General features: G+C 49.1%; 6 protein-coding genes across 6 annotated transcripts; 1 reads left to right on the top strand and 5 right to left on the bottom strand.

Moving 5' to 3' along the window:
- Positions 1-1,693: 1,693 nt before the first annotated feature.
- Positions 1,694-2,392, bottom strand: LOC107277757 (defensin-like protein CAL1). The gene is made up of 2 exons (XM_015780888.3): positions 2,235-2,392; positions 1,694-2,119 (listed from the first exon to the last, which is right to left on the bottom strand). Exons 1-2 carry the CDS (start codon positions 2,299-2,301, stop codon positions 1,941-1,943), a joined length of 246 nt encoding a protein of 81 aa, XP_015636374.1. The 5' UTR covers positions 2,302-2,392; the 3' UTR covers positions 1,694-1,940.
- A 1,398-nt stretch (positions 2,393-3,790) lies between these two features.
- LOC4336429 (predicted GPI-anchored protein 58) lies at positions 3,791-4,882 on the top strand. The gene has a single exon (XM_015780886.3). The coding sequence runs from the start codon at positions 3,791-3,793 to the stop codon at positions 4,277-4,279; it is 489 nt and encodes a 162-aa protein (XP_015636372.1). The 3' UTR covers positions 4,280-4,882.
- On the bottom strand, positions 4,361-7,981 carry LOC4336428 (IAA-amino acid hydrolase ILR1-like 5). The gene is made up of 5 exons (NM_001402400.1): positions 7,613-7,981; positions 7,238-7,363; positions 6,555-6,869; positions 5,406-5,534; positions 4,361-4,997 (listed from the first exon to the last, which is right to left on the bottom strand). Exons 1-5 carry the CDS (start codon positions 7,922-7,924, stop codon positions 4,599-4,601), a joined length of 1,281 nt encoding a protein of 426 aa, NP_001389329.1. The 5' UTR covers positions 7,925-7,981; the 3' UTR covers positions 4,361-4,598.
- An 829-nt stretch (positions 7,982-8,810) lies between these two features.
- Positions 8,811-11,041, bottom strand: LOC4336427 (uncharacterized). Its single transcript, XM_015780887.3, has 2 exons — positions 10,509-11,041; positions 8,811-9,298 (listed from the first exon to the last, which is right to left on the bottom strand). Exon 1 carries the CDS (start codon positions 10,986-10,988, stop codon positions 10,515-10,517), a length of 474 nt encoding a protein of 157 aa, XP_015636373.1. The 5' UTR covers positions 10,989-11,041; the 3' UTR covers positions 8,811-9,298; positions 10,509-10,514.
- A 691-nt stretch (positions 11,042-11,732) lies between these two features.
- Positions 11,733-14,542, bottom strand: LOC4336426 (WPP domain-associated protein). Its single transcript, XM_026024800.2, has 3 exons — positions 12,263-14,542; positions 11,964-12,090; positions 11,733-11,846 (listed from the first exon to the last, which is right to left on the bottom strand). Exons 1-3 carry the CDS (start codon positions 14,290-14,292, stop codon positions 11,733-11,735), a joined length of 2,271 nt encoding a protein of 756 aa, XP_025880585.1. The 5' UTR covers positions 14,293-14,542.
- Positions 14,543-16,698: 2,156 nt separating this feature from the next.
- On the bottom strand, positions 16,699-18,975 carry LOC9268189 (uncharacterized). Its single transcript, XM_015778902.3, has 2 exons — positions 18,600-18,975; positions 16,699-17,037 (listed from the first exon to the last, which is right to left on the bottom strand). Exons 1-2 carry the CDS (start codon positions 18,859-18,861, stop codon positions 17,000-17,002), a joined length of 300 nt encoding a protein of 99 aa, XP_015634388.1. The 5' UTR covers positions 18,862-18,975; the 3' UTR covers positions 16,699-16,999.
- Between the last annotated feature and the right edge of the window lie 1,086 nt (positions 18,976-20,061).

Raw genomic sequence — 20,061 nt, 5'->3', positions numbered from 1 at the left:
ACCCCACCTGTCATCCTCCCTACCCCTCTTTCTCTATTCTTTTTTTTCTCTCTCTCTCTCTATCCTCTCTCCTTCCTTCTCCTCCGTTGCGTCGTCGCCTTCTTCTCCGTCGCGTCGCCGCCTTCTTCGACGCCACTATCCGTGTCGCCGCCGCCGAGCACCCAGACACCCTCCGCGTGCGCTGGGACGATGGTCTGCATGAAAGCAAGGCGACGAGGCCGAAGATGGCGAGCATCTCGGCGAGCAGCGCCTCGGGCCTCCCCATGGCGGCCTGCATGAATGCCACCGCCGCGGTGCTGTTCGACGACGCGGCGTCCCTCCACCCCGCCGCGGCGTCCGCCGCCGCCGCGACGGCGTCCCTGGCGGCGGCGAAGGCGGCCACCACGGCCCCCTCGACGGCAGCTCTGATGGCGCGGATGAGGAGGTAGCCGAGGTAGCCCGGGAGCTGGACCAGCCTGAGCAGGAGCACGACGGCCATGGCGGCGCCCTTGAACACCACCGCGGAGGAGCAGGTGATCGTCATGCTCAGCCCGGTGATGAACAACTTCGCATGGCCATTGCCATCGATCGCCTCTTGTCTTTCTTTTGCCTGAACACGACGTGTTCTTGAGATTTCTTGATGAAAATTTGTCGAACACAAAATATACGTTCTTGAGATTGAGCAGGGAGAAGAGATCAAAGAGAAAGAGATATGAATTTGTTTGGTCGATTGGTTGTGCCAGGGAGCTCGCCTAGCCGTCCGCCGCCCTTCTAGCTCGCCGGCGGGAGATGAGGGAGCTCGACACAGCTCAAGCGCGGCGTAGGCGGCGGAAGGACAACGAGCGCGGTGTAGAGGCGCTCGGCGATGCCGTCCCGGCGCGCGCGGAGGTCGGCGGCGGCGACATGGATGGTCCGGTGGCTGTGGCATGGATGGTCTGGTGGTTAGCGAAGGTCGACAGCTGTAACATCCCGGCCTAGGGCTTAATAGAATTACTAGAATACTCATATCAACAAGTTGTAACTTCTTTTCCGGAAGCCGATCTCTAAAGAACTCCAGGGTTAAGCGTGCTTGACCTAGAGCAATTTGGGATGGGTGACCGACCGGGATCCCGGGTGCGCACGAGTGAGGACAAAGTGTGCAGGAAAGGCTTGTGTTGGTCTGTGAGGACAGTCTATGACCTATGAAAGCTGCCAGATGTAAGCGGGCAGTCTATGACCTATGAAAGCTGAGGCAGGACGTTACAAGAAGAGAGGAGTGAGGCTGATATGTAGGGCCCACATGGCCCTACTATTTTATAATTATTTCTTTTTGCAGCTGACATGTGGGGCCACACTTTTTATTATTTTGCTGAGATATAATTGCCACGTAAGCGCCACGTCAATGCCACATGGGATGGAGACATAGTCAAACAAGCCACGTATGCGCCACGTCAGCCAAAACCGTCTTCCAAACCGTCGAGGGACCGCGTTTGTCCGGTTTTTGTAAGTTAGGAGACAGGTCATACCCGGTTTTGCGATCAAGGGACGAAAATCGGACTGGGCGACAAATAGAGGGACCTAAAGTGAACTTATTCCTTTTCGATATTGTGATTGATTCGCTAGCCCTGCTCGATCGTCTTTACGCACTGTCTCGTGAACGCGAGGTTTCGGAAGTTGAAACCCCTCGTACGTGTCACGCCAAAAGAACAACAGGCATACATATGCAGCCAAGCAATCGGAGCAACGACCAAAGTTTTTATTGTTCCAGGTAAGTAAAGACACGTTGCAAACTTACTACAAGACCAGGCAAGTCGACAGCAGTTCGCGTGCACGATAACATCAAAAGAGAAGGGCTACTACACGAGAGTAGGTGAGCGACGACTGTGACCAGCGAGATGGGGGGAATGGCGCCTTGGCTTGGCTTGGTGGATCATCGATCGATCAGCGGGTGGCCTGGGGCTGGGCCTCTCCGGCTAAGCAGGCTAGCAGCGCTTCTTGCAGAAGCACTTGCGCTCGATGCCGTGGAACCTGCACTCCCCCCACGGGAAGCCCTCGGTCATGCAGACGTGCTCGCAGTTGCTCTTCCTCATGCACGCGCCCACGAACCTGTGGCTCTGCGACACGCAATGCCTCGCCTCCGCCACCCTCGTCGTCCCCATCTCTGCACGCACGAATGGTACAGCACAATCCATCAAACGTAATCCAATACATCACATTGGTTTCTGTTCTTCTTCATACTACTGATTGACTGATGACGAGAGGACAAGTGTATGAACCTGAGGCGACGAGGATGAGGAGCATCAGGAAGAGGAGGGGCGCAATGCGGCGAGAGATGGGAGCCATTTGCTCTGCTTCCTTAGGAACACCTGCGCTCAACTATAGCGATGGAATCTGTGAGGATGTTGTACACGAACTTGAGCAGCTAGCACGGTCCGGGGGACGCCAGACTGTAGGGGTTTATATAGCAGTTTCGAAGTCCAGTTCGAAATTCAAAACTAGCCATTTCATATCAGCAGTGCATTGGAGACCGGGTTGGGTTAAAATTTCCAAATACAGCCAGCACCCGACACCCGGCAATCTCATTGGTACCGGTAAAATTCGCAGCGGGCAGGTGCAGAAAGAAAGTATTTGTGCGCTGGTTTAGAGGTGATGGTGCGCGCATGTGTGGATGTTTTTTTGGATTTGGAACGCCGAGGAGCTGGCTGGCAAGGGTCAGGCATGTTGATGCTGGCCGGCAGGCTACGAATTCAGTATGACAAGCTAGACAAAGAGCACGGGTAGCTACAATCGTCGTGTGTGTATTTGGCTTCGTAATGGGAGCTACAGCTACCGACCTGACAGTGGGATGGACGGGTACACGTGATCAGCGTTGAGGATGCGGCCAATCAGATTGAGCGGCGTGCATCATGAGTGTCAAGGCAACTAGTCGGTGCCGACCGGAGTCACTCAAACATGAATTCATTGGCAATCACATTGTGCTTGTTGGCTAACTTCACATGGCTTTCGGCCTTCGGGGTAGGTTGGGCTCCTAGCTACCGAACTAGGCCCCGTAAGGCCAGAAATTTCAGCCTGCAACACCCTGGGCCAGAGATTCTGTTCCAGCCTTGAGCTACGGGCCCAATACTAGTCCAACCAAATTGCCCACACTCCACGCAAGCCGGCCCAACTCCTTGGAAAGCCCTCTAAATCTCCATCCGTCAACACGCGTACTGCACTACTGCCTGTACATCCCGTGCTTCTCCGGCTCTCCGCTCTCTGCAAAAACGCGCCCGAGCGCATCTGCGTCGCGGCGTCGGAGCCAGAGAGCGTGCCCGGTTTTTCCTAGCCAACCCAACTCCACTACCACTACCGTTCCCGATCTCTGGTTCCCTGTGCCGAAACTTATCTATTCAACTACGAGTATATGGGAAAATTTTCTGCTAGTGGTTGTGGTTGAGCCAATTGTTGGTGCAGTAGCACAATACGCCCATGTCATGCGTTAGTTTCGAGCCAATTGGGAGGTGAACTAACCTGAGAAATACATAGCAGATCGCTACGCGGGTTGTCACGTCGATACAGCTCCCTCGTCGAACTGGGGTCAGGGCATCACTGACTCCTAAAACAACCCGTTTCGCCTAGGGATGCCATGCTAATCTGGTCAACTACCAATCTAACCGATCGGATGATCGGATCACACCCTGATGGCGTGATCAATCTAGTCTTCTGTGTATATAAATACGCATGCACGAATCCTCCTAGTTCGCACCAAGCAAACGAGAACTAAGCAGAGGAGAACCAATCCTTGGATCAGTCACATTACAAACCAAGGATCACACGCGGCTTCCCTCCTGCAATGGCCGCTACTTCCGGCAGCTGCTTAGCCTTCGTCATGGCGCTCGCTCTCATTGGCACCAACGTGAGCTACGCCGCTCGCCTCCTGGCAGACGCCACGGAATCAGCTACTCCCACCGCGTCTCCTGCCGCCGTCCCCGGCAGCATCCCCGCCGTGCCGAAGCTGCCCGTGCCCACAGCGATGCCACCAATGCCAGCCGTGCCCGCGGCCACCGTACCGCAGGTCACGATGCCACCCATGCCTGCCGTGCCCGCGGTCACCTTGCCACCGATGCCAGCCGTGCCGGCGGTCACCGTGTCCACGGTCACGGTGCCACCCATGCCGGCGGTGCCGAAGGTCACGTTGCCGCCCGTGCCCGCCGTCGTTGTGCCGAAGGTGACGATGCCCCCAATTCCAGCCGGGATCCCCAAGGTGGCGTTGCCTCCGATGCCTGCCATTCCGGCCGCCAACGTGCCGGTGCCATTCCTCGCGCCACCTCCTTCGGCGTAGCGTAGGCATGTCCTGTTCGTGCACGCTTTTGCATTGCTCTTCCAATGGGTCTCTCATCTCGTGATCCGTCAGGTTTGGTTCAGTCGTAATTTGTGTATGTATTGATGCCTCTGTTGAGATTGTCAGTTCCAGTTCGGTTTTTGTATGTTGGATGTTGTACAGTGATCATTGAGTAATACAGTGTATATATTTCTTGTCATTACTCGAGCATACCTGAGTACAAGAACGCCTTGCACGCTACTAAAATGATCATCTGGATTCTTGAAGCATGATTATTCTCTTGGATACTTGTACACTCGAACTGTTCAACGCACGAATGTCAATGCGAATGCTGGCTTCCGTCTTCACCTTCTGTGGAGCGCTCAGTAAGGTACATTTCTGCAAGGGCAGTATGCAGTGCAGCTCCAATTGGGATAACATCCTCATCAACGAAGAACTTAGGGTTATGAACAGTGTGAACTGAACCAACTTCCCCGTTTCTAATACCAATGCCAAACATAACTCCAGGAACTAACTGTTGGTAGAAAGCGAAGTCTTCGCCAGCCATAATCTTCTCTCCCGGCTTCACCTTGTCTGGACCAAGTAATCGTCTGCCCACAGTTTCTACATGGTGATGCAGTTTCTCATCATTAAAGACAGCTGGATACATTGGGTAGTCGTCCCTTTTTATCTGGACAACTCCCTTGCATCTGTGCACAGCTGCCTGCCCTTCTACCACCTGGGAAATGGGACAACATTTATATTCAAGATCTACTGTACAGTCGAGCAAGTTATCTGATAGTTTGAAATAATGATTGTCCGCAAATATGCATACACTAGCACACTGTTAGCTTTGAGCGGATGCCATTTGCAAAGAAAAGGCATGAAGCACTGATTACAAGAACAGGACCGTAATCCATAACCCAGTTGGTCTAAATACAAGTTAGTGATAGCATTTTTTTTTTCTGTATATGCAATTGAATCTTGAATGTGTTGCTGAGTCTGAGAGAGAGAACAATGCAAGGTTAATGATATGAAGTCCTCAGCGGACTGCTATGAAAGTACTAGCAATGGTAACAGGACAACAAAGTTGTGCAAAAATGCTAATTTAGGCTTATAGAGAATAAAAGGATGCCATAGGGCTAACCTCCTTGACCCTTTTCTGTAGACGATATAGACCTTCAGTAGTGAGGCTCCTCAAAGTACCTCCGAATTCAATAACTGGAGGTGTGGCATCAATAGTGTTCCCACCCTTGACATAGGTAACTGAGAGCACCTGAAGGCAACAAATTAATAATATTCAGAAACATGCACAGTTTCCTGTTGTTTGCCCCAAATAGTTCTACTAGAGAATTTAAAGGTATCCAAATAAATTACAAAACATATTGTCTCAATAAATGTGAGAACTATAAATCAAAATGAGTATCATGGCAGCATGCAAGAGTAGATTTCCCAATAAAATATCATCCCTTCTATGGCATATTAGGTGCCAATTGAAAATGTACAAGACCTTAACTTTTATCTCATGTGCTGATGACTAATGATCCACAATTGAACAAATGCATGGTTACAACATAACACCTTTTAGTACATGATCTAAAGTTGAGTTGACCTTGTAGCAGCTAGCACATCTGTCACGGCCCGGCAGCGGCCGAAGATTGTATGGATGAAAGTGCAGAGGCCGTGGCCTCCATTGTCGAATTTGGCGAGGTATGGTGATAGATCGAAACAGAAGAAAGAAAAGAACGTGCAAAAGAGAATAAGGGCACGCAAGAGAAAGGAGAGACTTGAGGGAGAACAGATATAGGAGATGAGGTGTTTGGTTTAATTCTTAATTCCTCCTGACGAATTACAACTCCTTAAATAGATACTGATACTAACTCTTCATCCTATCAAACTCCTAACAAACTCAAGAACTAATCTCTAAACAAACGGAAAGGTAAACTTCAGGAAGCCTTGTCAATCTTGCCGTGCGGCGCTTGTGCATGAGTCCTTCGACGATAAGGAATATTTCCCCACATGACAACATCAAAATGCCGGAGCTTGTTATTAATAATTTACACTTTACCTTGCGCAACAAGAGTAATAACTGAATACTGTTCTAAAGAGACCCCGACTCACTAGCCCTAATAACATATTAACATGTCTATGACAAGAAAGAACTTTTTGTTAACCAACATGGTTTCATTCCTTCTCTTTCCATTTTGGCTTATGTGCAACACTTTTCTATAACATATTAACATACTAAATAAGAACTACCAGAAGTAAGTAATATTACTGAAATATAGTGCCATACCTGGCTGTGAAGAGGATCATCTTCTCTTGAAATGAGCTGCTGCAGGGATAGGATGACAAATGATGCAGCAACAATAGGATCCACATTTAAGTGTGGAGTTTCAGCCTTTCCAGTTTTACCTTCTATTTTTGCTTCATAAAAACATACAGCAGCTTGTGTAGGCCCTGCATGAGCTGCTATTACACCTGTTGGCATCCGATAGTCAACATGCATCCCGAATATAGCTTCAACGCCATCAAGAACACCATCTTTTATCATGTAAGATGCACCCGCACCACCTTCCTCGGCAGGTTGGAAAAGAAGTCTCACTGTGCCCTTGATCATAAAAGATAGATGTGACAAAAATGAATATCTGTTCATCCCTGTAATATCTAGGTGTATTCACTAGCATGTGCACTGAAAGATATTTGGAAAATCTGTAGCTAATGTAAAGTTTCAGATGGCTAGTATAATTTGTTGAGTTGCATCACAAGAATCATTTGAACGAGGAATTTGTCGATATTCCTTATCATCATGCAATGTCACTATACAATAAATATTTGACTCCAGGGAATCTCTTAAAACATGTGAAATGGCCAATGCTATGTGCATGAAAATCTGAACTTGCATAAGATCAGTTTACGACATCATGCCAAATTAAAACTGCAAAATCCTTTCAGATCAGAATAAATAAGAAAGCACACCTTGATCTGCTCCTTGCGCTCACTAAGCAACTTTGCAGCTCCCAGGAGCATCGCGGTGTGCACATCATGACCGCAGGCATGCATCACACCATCCACTTTGCTCTTGTGTTCCCACTCCACTAATTCCTTTACCACCACAACCAACCGAATGAAGTCAATTCAACGAAGAGAAACCCCGGTCGTAGTACAAATCAATCCCTCAAAATAAGCGATTTAGAGTGGAACTACGAACTAAAGCAAAGCATGAGCGATCAGAAGCTGCTCCGCATCCTTCACTCCTTGGTACCACCGATGGACAGAGATGCTGAGATGCAGGTTTTGGAATTCCTACAAGCTAGTACGACCGAAATCAGAAAAAGGGGGAAGAGGTGGGACCTGGACGGGGAGGGCGTCCATGTCGGCGCGGAGGGCGACGACGGGGGGGAGGCCGGAGCCGACGTCGGCGACGACGCCGGTGCCGGCGACCGCGCGGGCGGTGAGGCCGAGCCGCTCCAGCTCGTCGCGGACGAGGGCGCTGGTGTGGTGCTCCCGGAACGCGAGCTCCGGATGGGCGTGGATGCGGCGCCGCACGCCCACCATCCAGTCCCGCTCCTCCTCCGCGCGCCGCAGCAGCGCCTCCTCCTCGTAACCCGCGGAGGCGGAGGAGACGAGGAGGAGGAGGAGGAGGAGGAAGAGAGGAGCGGCCATGGTGAAGCGGTGGTAGTTGGAATTGGAAGCCTGACTTGGGGTTTGGTTGCCGGTTGCGCAGTGTAGATTGATACTGTTGCTCTCGCTTTGTTTGTGAAAGTTGACTCGTTTGTTTTTGTGGCTGATCGCTGTGGTCGCGGGAAAAAAACCGTGCGATGTATGATACTTCGTTTACCGGTCCCACTATTCAGTGGGCCATGTGTTCTACTAGTGAGTACAAAAATCTTTGAAGAATTCCATATCCTGTACAGCTGCAAGCCTTGCAGCCCAACTGACTTTTCAATGGATGAAACGCTGCAAAGTCTTGTAGGAAGTACAGGTACTTCCCTGAGTGCGTGTTGGGCCAGATTTAATTCAACTTTCAAACTTTTACCATCTATATCAATTTTATCTATACTGGAGTATACTTTTAAATAAGCGGTGCGGGTATATGATGAATCTGCCATCACCCTTATCACCAACTTTCTGTTCCTTATAAAGCTATACATGTGTGGTTAGCTCAAAGTATATACAAAATTCCAAGTGATAGATTTCCAGAAATTAACTGATGTGATATGCAAATTGATGGCAAAACGGTTTGATGATTAGATAGACTTAGGGCTTTAAAATGTATGACAATTGACAATGTTCTTATTTAAGATCCGTTGCAACGAGCAGACAATCAGCTAATGTTACAAAAAGTTTGTAAAAATCTAAAAATCTTATGATAATATGACAGTATTCTTCAAGGCAAACCTACGCAAAACCATTTGTTTCATATTTAAGCTAAGAATTTTGAGATGTTATTGATGATCAAAGTTTTAAAAGTTTGATCAAATCTTGTTCAAAAATATCAAATATTTATAATCGGAGGGAGTAATAAGAAACAATCAAAACAAATGCCCGCTGAACCCCAAATAAAAAATATTAGATGTAAAATAAATACCTTCCAGGAACATGTTTGAGCAAGCAACTGTCAATCCACTCATAAGACTGGTGGCGTAGGAGGTACAGGGGATAACGAATTAACGCCTGAGGAGACAAATGATTCAGCCCATTTACTGAAAAACAAAACAATCTTGGGACTCAAATCTGAGTCTTTCATCTCACTTTTTATTTTTTGGGAAATAACACAATCTGTAAGGCTAAGTGGCTCATTATGTTGATGAGTACTGCTTGATACTAGCTCTGTCTCACACTCACTGCTGAAGTGTTGATTTCTAGCTGCCTCAGTATTGGGAAGGTTGGTGATTTCACCTATTTGCTTGTGGTTTGTTTGATATGTTTGTGTATATCTTCGTGAAGAACAGCACGAGTGTATGACCTACAAACTTGGTATGGACTATTCAGTAGGCGCCTCATCATTTCGTTCGTATTGTGCCAATGAACCCTGCACTGAAAAATGAGAAAAAAATATCAGTACAAGAGTTGAAGATATCAATGCAATGTATTGATGCACAGGCTCAGGTAGATGGTTTGCTTGGTTGCAACATTGTATCGAAGGATGGGGCTGTATGCTAGTAAGCAGACCCGCTATTATATGGCGCGGATATATTTCAGTTTTCATGCTGGAGAAGTATAAGTACAAGCACAGGTTGACAGGTAGAACCGTAGAAGGTTTGCTTCATTGCAACATTGCATAGAAGGATGGAACCCAAATTAATTTTACTCCTCATATGAGCTCACAACATTACAAGTACAGTGCAAACTTGTAGAGATCAATACGATATAAATGAAGGGTATAGTGCTTCCAGAAAAGATTTATCGACTGTATCTACTATCAGTTGCTAACACAGGCAGGAAAACTAGAAGAAAATATTCTTGAAGGAGCTTGACGAGCATTGCGGTGAAAAAAGATGGGCTGATAAGTGCCCAAGACTTTCCCCATTAGCACAAGAGGGTTTGCTACACAGTATGCACGCAATGCATCGAGGCATTTATTTTTTCTAATTGAGCAATTCACCACAACAGCCTGAGTTACTCTGAAATGATTATTTTCTTAAGGAGTAAAGTTTGTATTTCTATTTCTATCTTTTATGCTGCTGAATTTTGGAGATTGTTATCCTACACTCCTACCTGAGATGCGTACCATATTCAGCATACTACTACTCAATACATCCTTCACAACAAACACGTTGCTCATCTCTTTGCAGTTTTTTTCTTTACATTTGCAAAATGTAAAGATTTCAGTTTTCAATCCCCAACTTTCCTAATGCCACAATTATCCACAACAAGGTAGTTGAAGAAGTCTAGTACCACCAGCAATGGTACAGTAACATGTCCACAGTCAAACACTGATTATCACTGGGATTGGGAAGATAGTAAACGGAATAGTTCTCATCATTGCTCATTTCCCTCTCATCAACAAACCCAAACCCCCCTAACCTAATTTCTCTAACATTTTAAAAGCAAACTAGCAAAGTCCTCCCCACCATCTTAGTTCCCAAAAACCGCCTCCTTAGAAAACTACCTAAAATATCAACACAAAAATCGGATACAAAAAAAAACTAAACCCCATAATTCCAAATGCCGTTGCAACGCACTGGTATGCACAATATAGATGAAAATGTTAGACATGATAAGCACCGAATCATCAGTTCCTCACCTCATCCTACCCATGGAACTGTAGCAAGAGATCCATGGCAGCGCGCCGCCGCCCCTCCACGTCCAGAGGAGCCGGCGCGGCCTCCGGCACCACGCAACCGCCACTCGAGCGGCGCCCTAGGGGCCACGACGGCGGCACAGGCCGCTTCCGCCGCTTGCTCCCCTGCAGGGCGCACTCCCGGAGACCCTCCTCCACCTCCTCTACCATCTGCTGCTCCCCCTCCCCCTCCTCCTCGCAGCCGTCCGCCATCGGCTGATCGTCGCTGGACGAAGAAGAGGCAGGGACTGAGACGTCGAGGCGATAGAGGAAGCCGCCTATAGCGGCGTGGGCGTCACGGAGGGCGACCACCGCGGCGGCGGCGGCTTGGGAAGAGGAGGAGGGTGCGGAGAGCGCGGCGGTGGCCTCGGCGGCCCGGTGGATGGCAACGGCGAGGTCGGCGAGCGGCGGGGCTTGTTGCTTCGGCGGGAGGTCGAGCTCCATGGCTGGCCGAGTGAGGCCGGGACGGCGAGTTCCCCGTGCAAAGTCGGCGATCCGGCGGCGGCCGGCGGGTACGGCTGCTTTGTGCAGTGGCGTAAACCACTGGAAACTTCGAGAAGTGTCAGTAACAAATCACCATGGAGCATTTCCGGCCCAACTATTTTGGGCCGTACGATTCCGCGTTTCGGCCCAATCAATATGGTCCGCACGTCCACCGTAATCCCGTTTCAGCCCAACTATTAATGGTCCAATGGGCCTCACCGCCTCATGCTGTCCGGCCGTCCCGGCCTACCTACCAGCGATTGGCAGCATCAGCCAAGGAGGACAGCATGACAGCAGATGAGAGCGAATTAGCAAATCACACGATACATTATCGTATCTCATCGATCTTTCGAAAAAGAAAATGATCGTATTTTATTGACTGATCCTAATGTTTTCTTTAAAATATAAACAAGCTACAAGCGAAAGAAAATACATGCACCTGAACCAGGTCTATGGGTTAATCTGGGTGTATGAAGCATATGTTTCACTGATCAACAGACTGATACGAACAACACTGTACTAAACCTGATGCCTCAGGGCTAGCTCCTTCCCAAGCAGTTTCAGCATCTCCCTAACCTGAAAAAGTAAATGAACAAACTCAACTATACCATTTCAGGTATGATTATTTAGATATTCGAGCAATGCCGTACTCAGTAGTATCTGCAATAGCTTTGCTTTATAAATCTAACTCATAATGGCACAAAATCATAACATTACCCCGAGATAGTGTTCTAAAACCGGTGAATAGCGATCCAACGCTTTATATGTCTTCCTGAGAAGTCCAAGAAGCAGTTCCACCTCATCACCAAGCAGATCCACCTATCATTCAGAGCAAACAAAGATAAAGCATCTTCCTATTGCACTGAATCATTTTGGTATTGGGAATCAGTACTAAGCCGTTTTCCCCCTGAGATAAAAAGTGTCAATGTCTCTAACCTCTGCTTCCGCAGTTTGGAGATCGTGGCATCGCCTGATGAAAGCTATCTGATAACTCTGTTCGCTCATTTTAAGAGAGCGCATCTGTTCAATCAGATTTCCCTGTTGCTTTTTCAAATAATTCAATCTGCATAATCATCCCTACTGAGTTTGCAATTGCATACCTAACTTCACTTCAAATGTAATTTTGAGATTATCCTCCGTGTGTGCTATAGTATGAAAAGTTATATAAAAGGCAAAGCTTTTGCCGGCGTTCAAAAAAAAATGAGTATGAAAAGTTATCGAAGAAACGTACCAACCTCAGCATAGCTGTTTCTAACTTTTCGCAGGTAACAGCTTCAAAATTCATGAACACTTCCTGGAAACCAGTGAATGAAACTAGAGCCATTTGCAGATCAAAGTGATCCTGTTCAGCAAGCATGGAATTTGAACCTGTTGAGTGAATCACATCAAGTTTCTCATTAAGAATCAAGGTCATTTCGGCATTCTCTGTATTCGCTTCTTCAGGAGGTATGCTCAGATTTAAAGCTGTGTCTCCCACGTGCAGCTTCCTATGATCCTGTTGCTGCAAAGACTGCTCAACATTGCCATTCCATGCATCAGAAACACCATCTTTTCCTGTTGATATTTCAGCTAGCAGATAATTTTCTTCTGAATCTTGCCTGTCACAATTACCAGGGCTGCTTAAAATCTCTTTCTCAAGAGGTACCTGATAATAATCTGTACATTTATCTTCACTAGCACCACTAGTTTGCATCTTCATAGTATATAGTTGTTCAATATTGCCAATCATACTGAATCTTCCCAAATTATTGGTGCATGCATTTTCATCTGGGAATCTGAGCACATTAAAATCAATATTTTGTTCTAAACCCTTTTCTATTTCCCCAGGAAAACTGCAATTGTTTTCTTCCTTGATATGCTTCTCACTGCGAACCATTTCAGTCACACTCTTAATTTCTTTTAAAGTCCGGGCAAAAATGACAGCTTCTACTTCATCTTTGATGAAGGTCCTGATAAAATGTTCAGCAGATTCTGAACTTAGTTTACTCACCAAATCTTTAAATACTGTAGTATATATTTCACAGAGTAGTTCAACTCTGATGTTCAGTTCACCATTTTCTTCAGTTAGCTTCTGAACATCCAGAACAGCCAATTTCCTCACCAAGTCTCTGAATATTTCTGAATGTAACACATGTTGCAGTTCACATCTGATCTCCGAATCAATCTTTTCTTCTATAAGCCTCTCAACCTCCTCATGACAGATGCTAGGCTCTTCTGAATAACATTGCCCTGTTGCCGCAGGCCTTGTTGTTGTCAGATATTCAGAACCAGATATCCCGCATTGATCTCCCTTCAGGCTCTTCTGATTGTGCTCGGTTTTTTCCTTCAGATGTTCAGTTTCCTCCCAAATATTCTCAGTAGGTGGCTGCCTCTCTCCCGGAGAAGAACAATCATTCAGAACTGGAAATCCCGCACTGATCTCTCTGAGAAAACCATTGATGGTCGCTGCGTACATCTCCTTCTCGACGTTAGCCAGCCACTGCTGCTCGTCCATGGCCTCCTTCAACGAGGAGACGGACCTCTCCATGAACTCGAACGAGGATGTGACGCTGTCGCTCACTGCGCCGGCGTCGAGGACCATCTCCTGGAACTCCATGAGCAGCTGCGCCATGCTGTAGAATCCTGACAAGCATTTCACCCCGTCGCCCTCGTGCCCGGCCTCCTGCAGCCTCGCCATCGGCGACGCCTCGCCGCTGACCGTCTCCATGAGCGCCATGAGCGTGGACCGCGCGTCCTCGAGCCTGAACCTCATCCTCGCCATCTGCCGGTCCACCGAGCCCTTCAGCTCCCCGAACACGCGGCGTTCCTCGTCGTCGTCGGCTTCCCGGCGGAGCGCGCTGGCACGGCCGGAGACGGCGGGCACCGCCGCCTCGCGGCGCGACGAGGCAAGCTCCTCGTGCTTCCGGAGCATGTAGTCGCGGTCCTTGTCGGCGACGGCGAGCTCGGCCTCGTCGAGGCGGGCCTGGATCCGGTCGCGCGTCTCGAGGAGGTCGTCGAGCAGCTGCTCGTGGCAGTCGCCGTCGCCGCCGCCGCCGGAGCCGGACTCCATCTCGCCGCGCACGAAGCGGAGGCTCCACTCGAGCTGCATGATGGCGAGCTCGGCGAAGCGGAGCTTCTGGACGAGGCGCTCCAGGTCGCCGTCCTTCCAGAGGCTCTTCTTGTAGGCGTCTTCCATGGCGGCGTTCACGAGCCCCATCATGACGGAGTCCGCCACCTTCACCGAGCGCCGCAGCCGGGATTCGAGCCCGATGAAGAACTCGTCCATTTCGCCACCTTCTGCGTACGAAACCACGAGTCACCCGGTGGTAGTAATTCCCTCCTCCCTCGACGCGCGGCAAGGTGAGTTCGTGGAGAGGAAGGCGAAATCCCCAATCCTTCAATTCAGGTGACCACAAGGAGACCGCGAGGACGAGAAAAGGGGTCCTAAAAGATGGTGGTAGAACGGAACCCAAGTAGGCGAGGATACGGAGTGGAGAGATCCGAACCCCGAAGGCTGCGGAGGCGTCGCTCCGGCCATCGGAGACGGAGGGGAAGACGACGCGAATGTCCCGGTGTTGGGCTTCTTCTATACTTGGGCCCTTTTGGGCAAAACAAATAGTGGGCTGGCCCATTTAGGACCGCGAAAAGAGCCGTGAGCAGTTGAATGTATGGGCCCTCCCTGATATGGATCGTACCATCTGTAGAAGAATGGGCTCTCATGATCATTGCCTTGGTTGGGTGGTTGGGTGCGAATGTTTTTTTTTTAACGACTCGCACGAGACGATGCGAAGTTCTATTGATAGAGTATGAAAAAATTACAAGATTACAACCTTGAAGGGTCATAACCAAGAGAAAGAAAAAAAATATACCACCACCCACACACTGGCAGCGCCAACACACATGACCAGGAGAAGGTTAGCACCAGACCGGCCGCCGCTAGACCAACAAGGGAACACAGACGAGATCACCCTACAGCAAGAGGGTGCCAAAACGACATCTTCAAGAAGAGAAGCGACGGAAGACCGCCGCCGCCGTCCATCAGGGCTCAAAGGAGCCAAGACTGGACTTTCGCCCGGCAATCACCCTTGAGGGGTGAGACAGCACGACAACGCCCTCATGAGGGGGAATTCATCGTTGTCGGTCCGGCCAAGGCCGGGCTGGGTTTTCACCCGCCGCTCACCACCTGCGAATCTACGGCTGATGCACGATGCTCCACCACCACTCAAACTATGCCGACATGTAGGGCCCCTGCACCGACGCCCCGCCGGCCAGCCTTCGTGCGCCGAAGACCACGCCACACCCACCGGCAGCTCCACCACGCACCGAGGTCGCCTCTTCCACCGCCGGCCGCGCCTCTCGCGCCAAGCCGGCCTCCTCCACTGGACGCGCCTCTCACGCCAATCCGGCCTCCCTCCATCGGTTGCGCCTCTCGCGCCAAGCCGGCCTCCATCTCCGCCGCCCGCGCCTCTCGCGCCGAGCCGGCCTCCGCTGCCATCGGCTACGCCACTCTGCGTCCAGCCGGTCTCCGACCCCTCATCCAAACGATGCTGCGCTGGCCGATGCAGCCGTCTGCCACGCCCTCGGCAAGCCATCCGAGGCCGCCATGCCTCCTCCCACCACCGTCACGGTCACCACCTCACCGTCGCCGCCGTCACCTCACACCTAACTCCTTCCCCGCCTCCATTGTCGCATCCTTTGACGTCGCCACCGTCTCCTCAGTCACGGCCGCTGCAAGTCGGCCGCCGTTGCTGATGCCGCTGTCACCAGCCACCGACGCCAGCAGTCGTCGTCGCAAACCGCCGGCACCGCCAACGCAACCGCCCCAACGCCGTCGCCGAGCTCTCCGCTGCCATCGCGACCGTCACCGGGGCAAAACCATCTCCAGCGCCTGGATCCGGTCGCCGATGCCAGCCTCACCGCCAGATCCGGCCTCCGTCACCAGCCTCGCCGCCACCTCCATCCCCGCCGCCATCTCCAACCCCGCCGCCGACGCCCCCAGCAAGAGAAGCAGCACGCCACCAGCACGCACGACATCCCTGTCGCCGTCGCCGTCTCCCCCGCCACCGTCGTCGCCTTCCCCGGCGCCAGCCGCCACCAACTGCCGCCGCCACCCCGCCACCTTCAATCCCCGCCGCCACCACCACCAACTGTTGCCGCCACCTCACACCGACCCGCCTCCGGCGGCCTCCCCGCCAGATCCGGCCGCGGCGGCCCGGATCTGGGCGGTCTTCGCCATCCCGCGCGCGGCCCCCCACCGCGACGGGAGAGGGAGACGAAGACGAGGGTGAAGCCCCGCCGCCGCCGTCCTTGCGGCCGCGCGGCTTTGCCGGCGGCCGCTCGGGCGGCGGCGAGGCGGCAGAGGGAGGAGGGGGGAGGAGCGGGCGAGGCCGGCGGTTTCCGCCTCCCGTGTCGCCCGTGGGGGAGGACGAGGCGGGGGCGCAATGTGAATGGTCTTGAAATGGTGCGAATGTTTCAACCAGACCATATATGGTCAACCACTTTTCAACCAGCCAATGACCAGAGTGTTTGTGCATGAGTTGCACAAAATCATGACCACAGGAAAGATAAAGTAATGAAAATTGCCCTTGATCTATGCATTAAGATTACGCTATCCCCAGGAGTTAGAGCGTAGAATCAAACCTTTCCTGTGATCGGCCATTGGCCCAATCAGATTAAAATGTCGAGCGAAGGGTAACCATGAATGCAGCGATAGGCGTTTAACACGTCTAGAACGTACAGAGGTAAGGATAAATGTGACGGGAGAAGCACAGTACCCTGAATGTAAATACGACTTTCTAGAGCACACATGTTGATTCTGAAGTATAACTACATTAATTTTCTACATAAAAAAAATACTTCTATGTATATTTGCCAGTGGCATCTTTGAGCCACATCAGCGAACAACCAAAAATCCATATATACAGAGACGATGTTATTTGACTGTGTCCATGCATTTTCTGGTTTTCTTCAGGGAACTCTTCTGAAGGTGATTCTCAGCGAGCAATAGGATGATCTTCCTCGTCACCACAAGCTGGAACAAAACAGATGGTTTGGTTATATACGAGTTAGAAAAAATAAAGTTAGCTAGATCAAATTCAGGAAAGAAACCAAAGGGGATTTTAGCGGTTCTCTTTTTCTTTTGCAAATGAAGAACATGATGGTCATGGAACAAAATGGAGATCGCAAGAACATGAATTACCAAATATATATGGAAAACGGCTTCAACTTATTTTATCACAGTGACAAATCATAAGTTCGAAAACAGGAAGGTGCATATGCCCACCAATTAGCAGTAGCCATTAAATTAAGGAGAGTCAATTATGTGTCCCTCCAAAGATCTGCATGCGGCATATGCACGATAGATCCATAGCAACTCGTGATCGTACTAGGCACCAACAATATACAATGTCCGCTGAAGCACCAACAATATACAATGTCCACTTTCAGCGGGAAAATCTTCTTGTTCAGTCAGAGTCCAGGAATCTAGTTCTAAAAAGAAAAATCAGTGCAGAAACAATTTCAACAGGCATAGTAGGCCGCCCTGGTCCCTGGATAGTTTTCTCAAAATTGTCGTCCTAAATGAGTTTTTGGCCTAGTATTGAGATTTCAAACAAACATGCATAATATCTTCAGATGTTTGGATATGAGGGTTTCCACAAAAGTGTCTAATCAGTAATCATAATTCAAAACAACTTGGCCACAATTTATGAATTGAAGAAATGAAGTTGTTTTCAAATGTCCTGACTTGAGTCTGTGACTCTGTTTGCAAGGAAATCAAACTGAAGACGGGATAGCCCACGAGAACGTATTACGGAAGGACCATCAAACTGCTGACTCAGGACAAAAAGGAAAAGCACATAATCAGGTGCGTCCAACAGCAAACCTTGACTTTCACAGTTTCACTGCCATCGTAAATTCATCAATTAACCCTGAACTACAGCCACGCTCTGACACACTATGCCCTCAATGTAACCAGATCACACCACAACTCTTGTTAACATTCGTGAACACCCCACATTGCATAACTGCAATCATTTGAGATTGCTAACAACGACAGAGGTGTGAGTTACAGCCTCCAATAGAAACTGTGTACAGTGAATTCCCATGGTTGCCATTTGCCAACTTACCAAAAAGGTTGGGTGCTCTTGTAGGAGATGATTTCTTACGAATTATATGTGGTTAAGTAGTTAAGCATAAGCGATCAAGTCTGAAGCCCCAATGTTAAGGAGACAGATTCAACTTGATCGATCAGGAAACCAATCCATACCATACACGACCAGAATATTAATTCCTATACCATCTCAATCAATTGAACCTACAACTCTACGAGCTATCGCAGTCGTAATCTATCACATGATTTTGTTCTGTCTGATTCAAGTAGAAATACAAGTGGAAATTTTTTAGGGCATTCAGAAAAACTGAAAATTAGTAGACAATACTTCGTCTATCATGATAAATGCGTTTTTTCACAATCAAACGCTGAATCTGTGCAAAAAATAATGATAAATTAAATAGATGGTAGCATGGTTGAATTTCTGCGATCCCAATAATTAGAAATGGAATTGAAAACAGGATTCAGTCTGTGTTACATACCGCCACAGCAGAAGCAACAGCAGCAGCAGGTGAGGAGCATGGCGGCGTCCATGGCGAGCTCAAGCGCGCCGGCGACGAACGAGCTCCTCGGAGCCCGGAGGCCCTCGAGCAGCGGCGCCTTCCCGTCGCCGGGCGGCTGCTGCTGGTCCTGGTCCTGGTCCTCGCCCCGCGCGCGCTTCATGCGGGCGAGGTTGAACTCCAGCTTATCAAGGTAGGCGTGTTTGAAGGAGTCGCGGATCCGGAGCGACGGCCACAGGTGCATCTTCGCCGGCGGGAGATTTCGGGGGTTCGCGGCGGATGGCCGGAGAGGAGAGGAGCGAGGAGGCGGCGGCGGCGAGAAGCGTGAGTTTTGGGGGAGGATCGTCGCGGTTTGGTCAGGGGTCCATCAGTCCATGGAAGGGGAGGATGTGACTGCAACGACGGGCCCACGCGGGCCCGTAGGCCGATCTGGGCTCGGGTGGGCCGTCGGAGGGTGGGGTCAGGTCACGTATCGTTGGAGGAATATCGGACGGGTGGTAGATATGCTGACCGTATTGTAGGGCAGCCGTTTTTCACGTGAGTTTCGGTAGGCAAATGATCGATCAACCCAAACTTTTGAGGATTAATTAATGTTGGATATAGTTTTGGTGTGTCACATCCAATATACTGACGCGGTGGATACGTGCTTTCACAAGTACACATATCCTTGATCAGGAGAAAAGAAAAAATAATCTCTCCGTTTAGTATATTATTAGTTGTTTGACCATTTTTTTTTCAAACTTATTTAGGATCTATATAGCCAAATATGATTTAGGGTTCAAGGAGTCGCCATGGGCATACGATAACAAACAAGAAGGAAGACGAAATGTGCTAGTCCGACTTGATCGGGCTATTGCGAGCCAGAATTGGTTGACGATTTTTCCTATGGCACAGGTTGTACACCCTCAGATCGGACCATTGCCCAATCCTGTTACAATTAGCTCCGGATGAAGACCGAGGGAAGAACCAACGGATAACAAAGCCTATATAGATCTATATCCATTATTCTTCATTAGAACCAACAATCTGGATTTAAATACTCCCTCCATCCCCTAATATAAAGGATTTTGATATTTTGATTGCACTGTTTGACCATTTGTCTTATTAAAAAAAATAAAATTACTATTTATTTTTTACTTACTTTATTATCCAACGTACTTTAAGCTAGCATAACCTTTCGTTTTTTATATTTGCACAATTTTTTTAATAAGACGAGTGGTCAAACAGTATAAGCAAAATATCAAAATCCTTATATTATGGGATGGAAGGAGTATCTATTTGGCACGACTTTAGATTGTTTGAGTTTTAATTAAAAATTTTATTTATCCTTTTGGCAATTATATAGTAGAGATAACCAGCCAACTAGGCTCTAGAAGTCACAAAAAATCCATAAGAAAATTTAATATCAATTTTTGCAAGTACAGTCTCGTGATTAGAAAATGTA

Source organism: Oryza sativa, chromosome 4, assembly GCF_034140825.1.
Source record: "Oryza sativa Japonica Group chromosome 4, ASM3414082v1".
In the NCBI taxonomy this organism is placed as follows: Eukaryota; Viridiplantae; Streptophyta; class Magnoliopsida; order Poales; family Poaceae; genus Oryza; species Oryza sativa.
Note: the sequence above shows the minus strand (reverse complement) of the source record. Positions and strands in the feature narration are given on the sequence as shown.

Excerpts from the sequence above, each read along its gene's own strand:
- LOC4336428 (NM_001402400.1), bottom strand. The coding sequence starts at position 7,924 with ATGGCCGCTCCTCTCTTCCTCCTCCTCCTCCTCCTCCTCGTCTCCTCC. Across the intron at positions 7,364-7,612 it reads TGGACGCCCTCCCCGTCCAG|GAATTAGTGGAGTGGGAACA; the intron begins GTCCCACCTCTT and ends GTGGTGGTAAAG. Across the intron at positions 6,870-7,237 it reads AGCGCAAGGAGCAGATCAAG|GGCACAGTGAGACTTCTTTT; the intron begins GTGTGCTTTCTT and ends TTTATGATCAAG.
- LOC4336427 (XM_015780887.3), bottom strand. The coding sequence starts at position 10,988 with ATGGAGCTCGACCTCCCGCCGAAGCAACAAGCCCCGCCGCTCGCCGAC.
- LOC4336429 (XM_015780886.3), top strand. The coding sequence starts at position 3,791 with ATGGCCGCTACTTCCGGCAGCTGCTTAGCCTTCGTCATGGCGCTCGCT.
- LOC9268189 (XM_015778902.3), bottom strand. The coding sequence starts at position 18,861 with ATGCACCTGTGGCCGTCGCTCCGGATCCGCGACTCCTTCAAACACGCC. Across the intron at positions 17,038-18,599 it reads CTGTTGCTTCTGCTGTGGCG|CTTGTGGTGACGAGGAAGAT; the intron begins GTATGTAACACA and ends GTTTTGTTCCAG.
- LOC107277757 (XM_015780888.3), bottom strand. The coding sequence starts at position 2,301 with ATGGCTCCCATCTCTCGCCGCATTGCGCCCCTCCTCTTCCTGATGCTC. Across the intron at positions 2,120-2,234 it reads CCTCATCCTCGTCGCCTCAG|AGATGGGGACGACGAGGGTG; the intron begins GTTCATACACTT and ends TCGTGCGTGCAG.
- LOC4336426 (XM_026024800.2), bottom strand. The coding sequence starts at position 14,292 with ATGGACGAGTTCTTCATCGGGCTCGAATCCCGGCTGCGGCGCTCGGTG. Across the intron at positions 12,091-12,262 it reads TTAGAAACAGCTATGCTGAG|ATTGAATTATTTGAAAAAGC; the intron begins GTTGGTACGTTT and ends ATGATTATGCAG. Across the intron at positions 11,847-11,963 it reads TCCAAACTGCGGAAGCAGAG|GTGGATCTGCTTGGTGATGA; the intron begins GTTAGAGACATT and ends TCTGAATGATAG.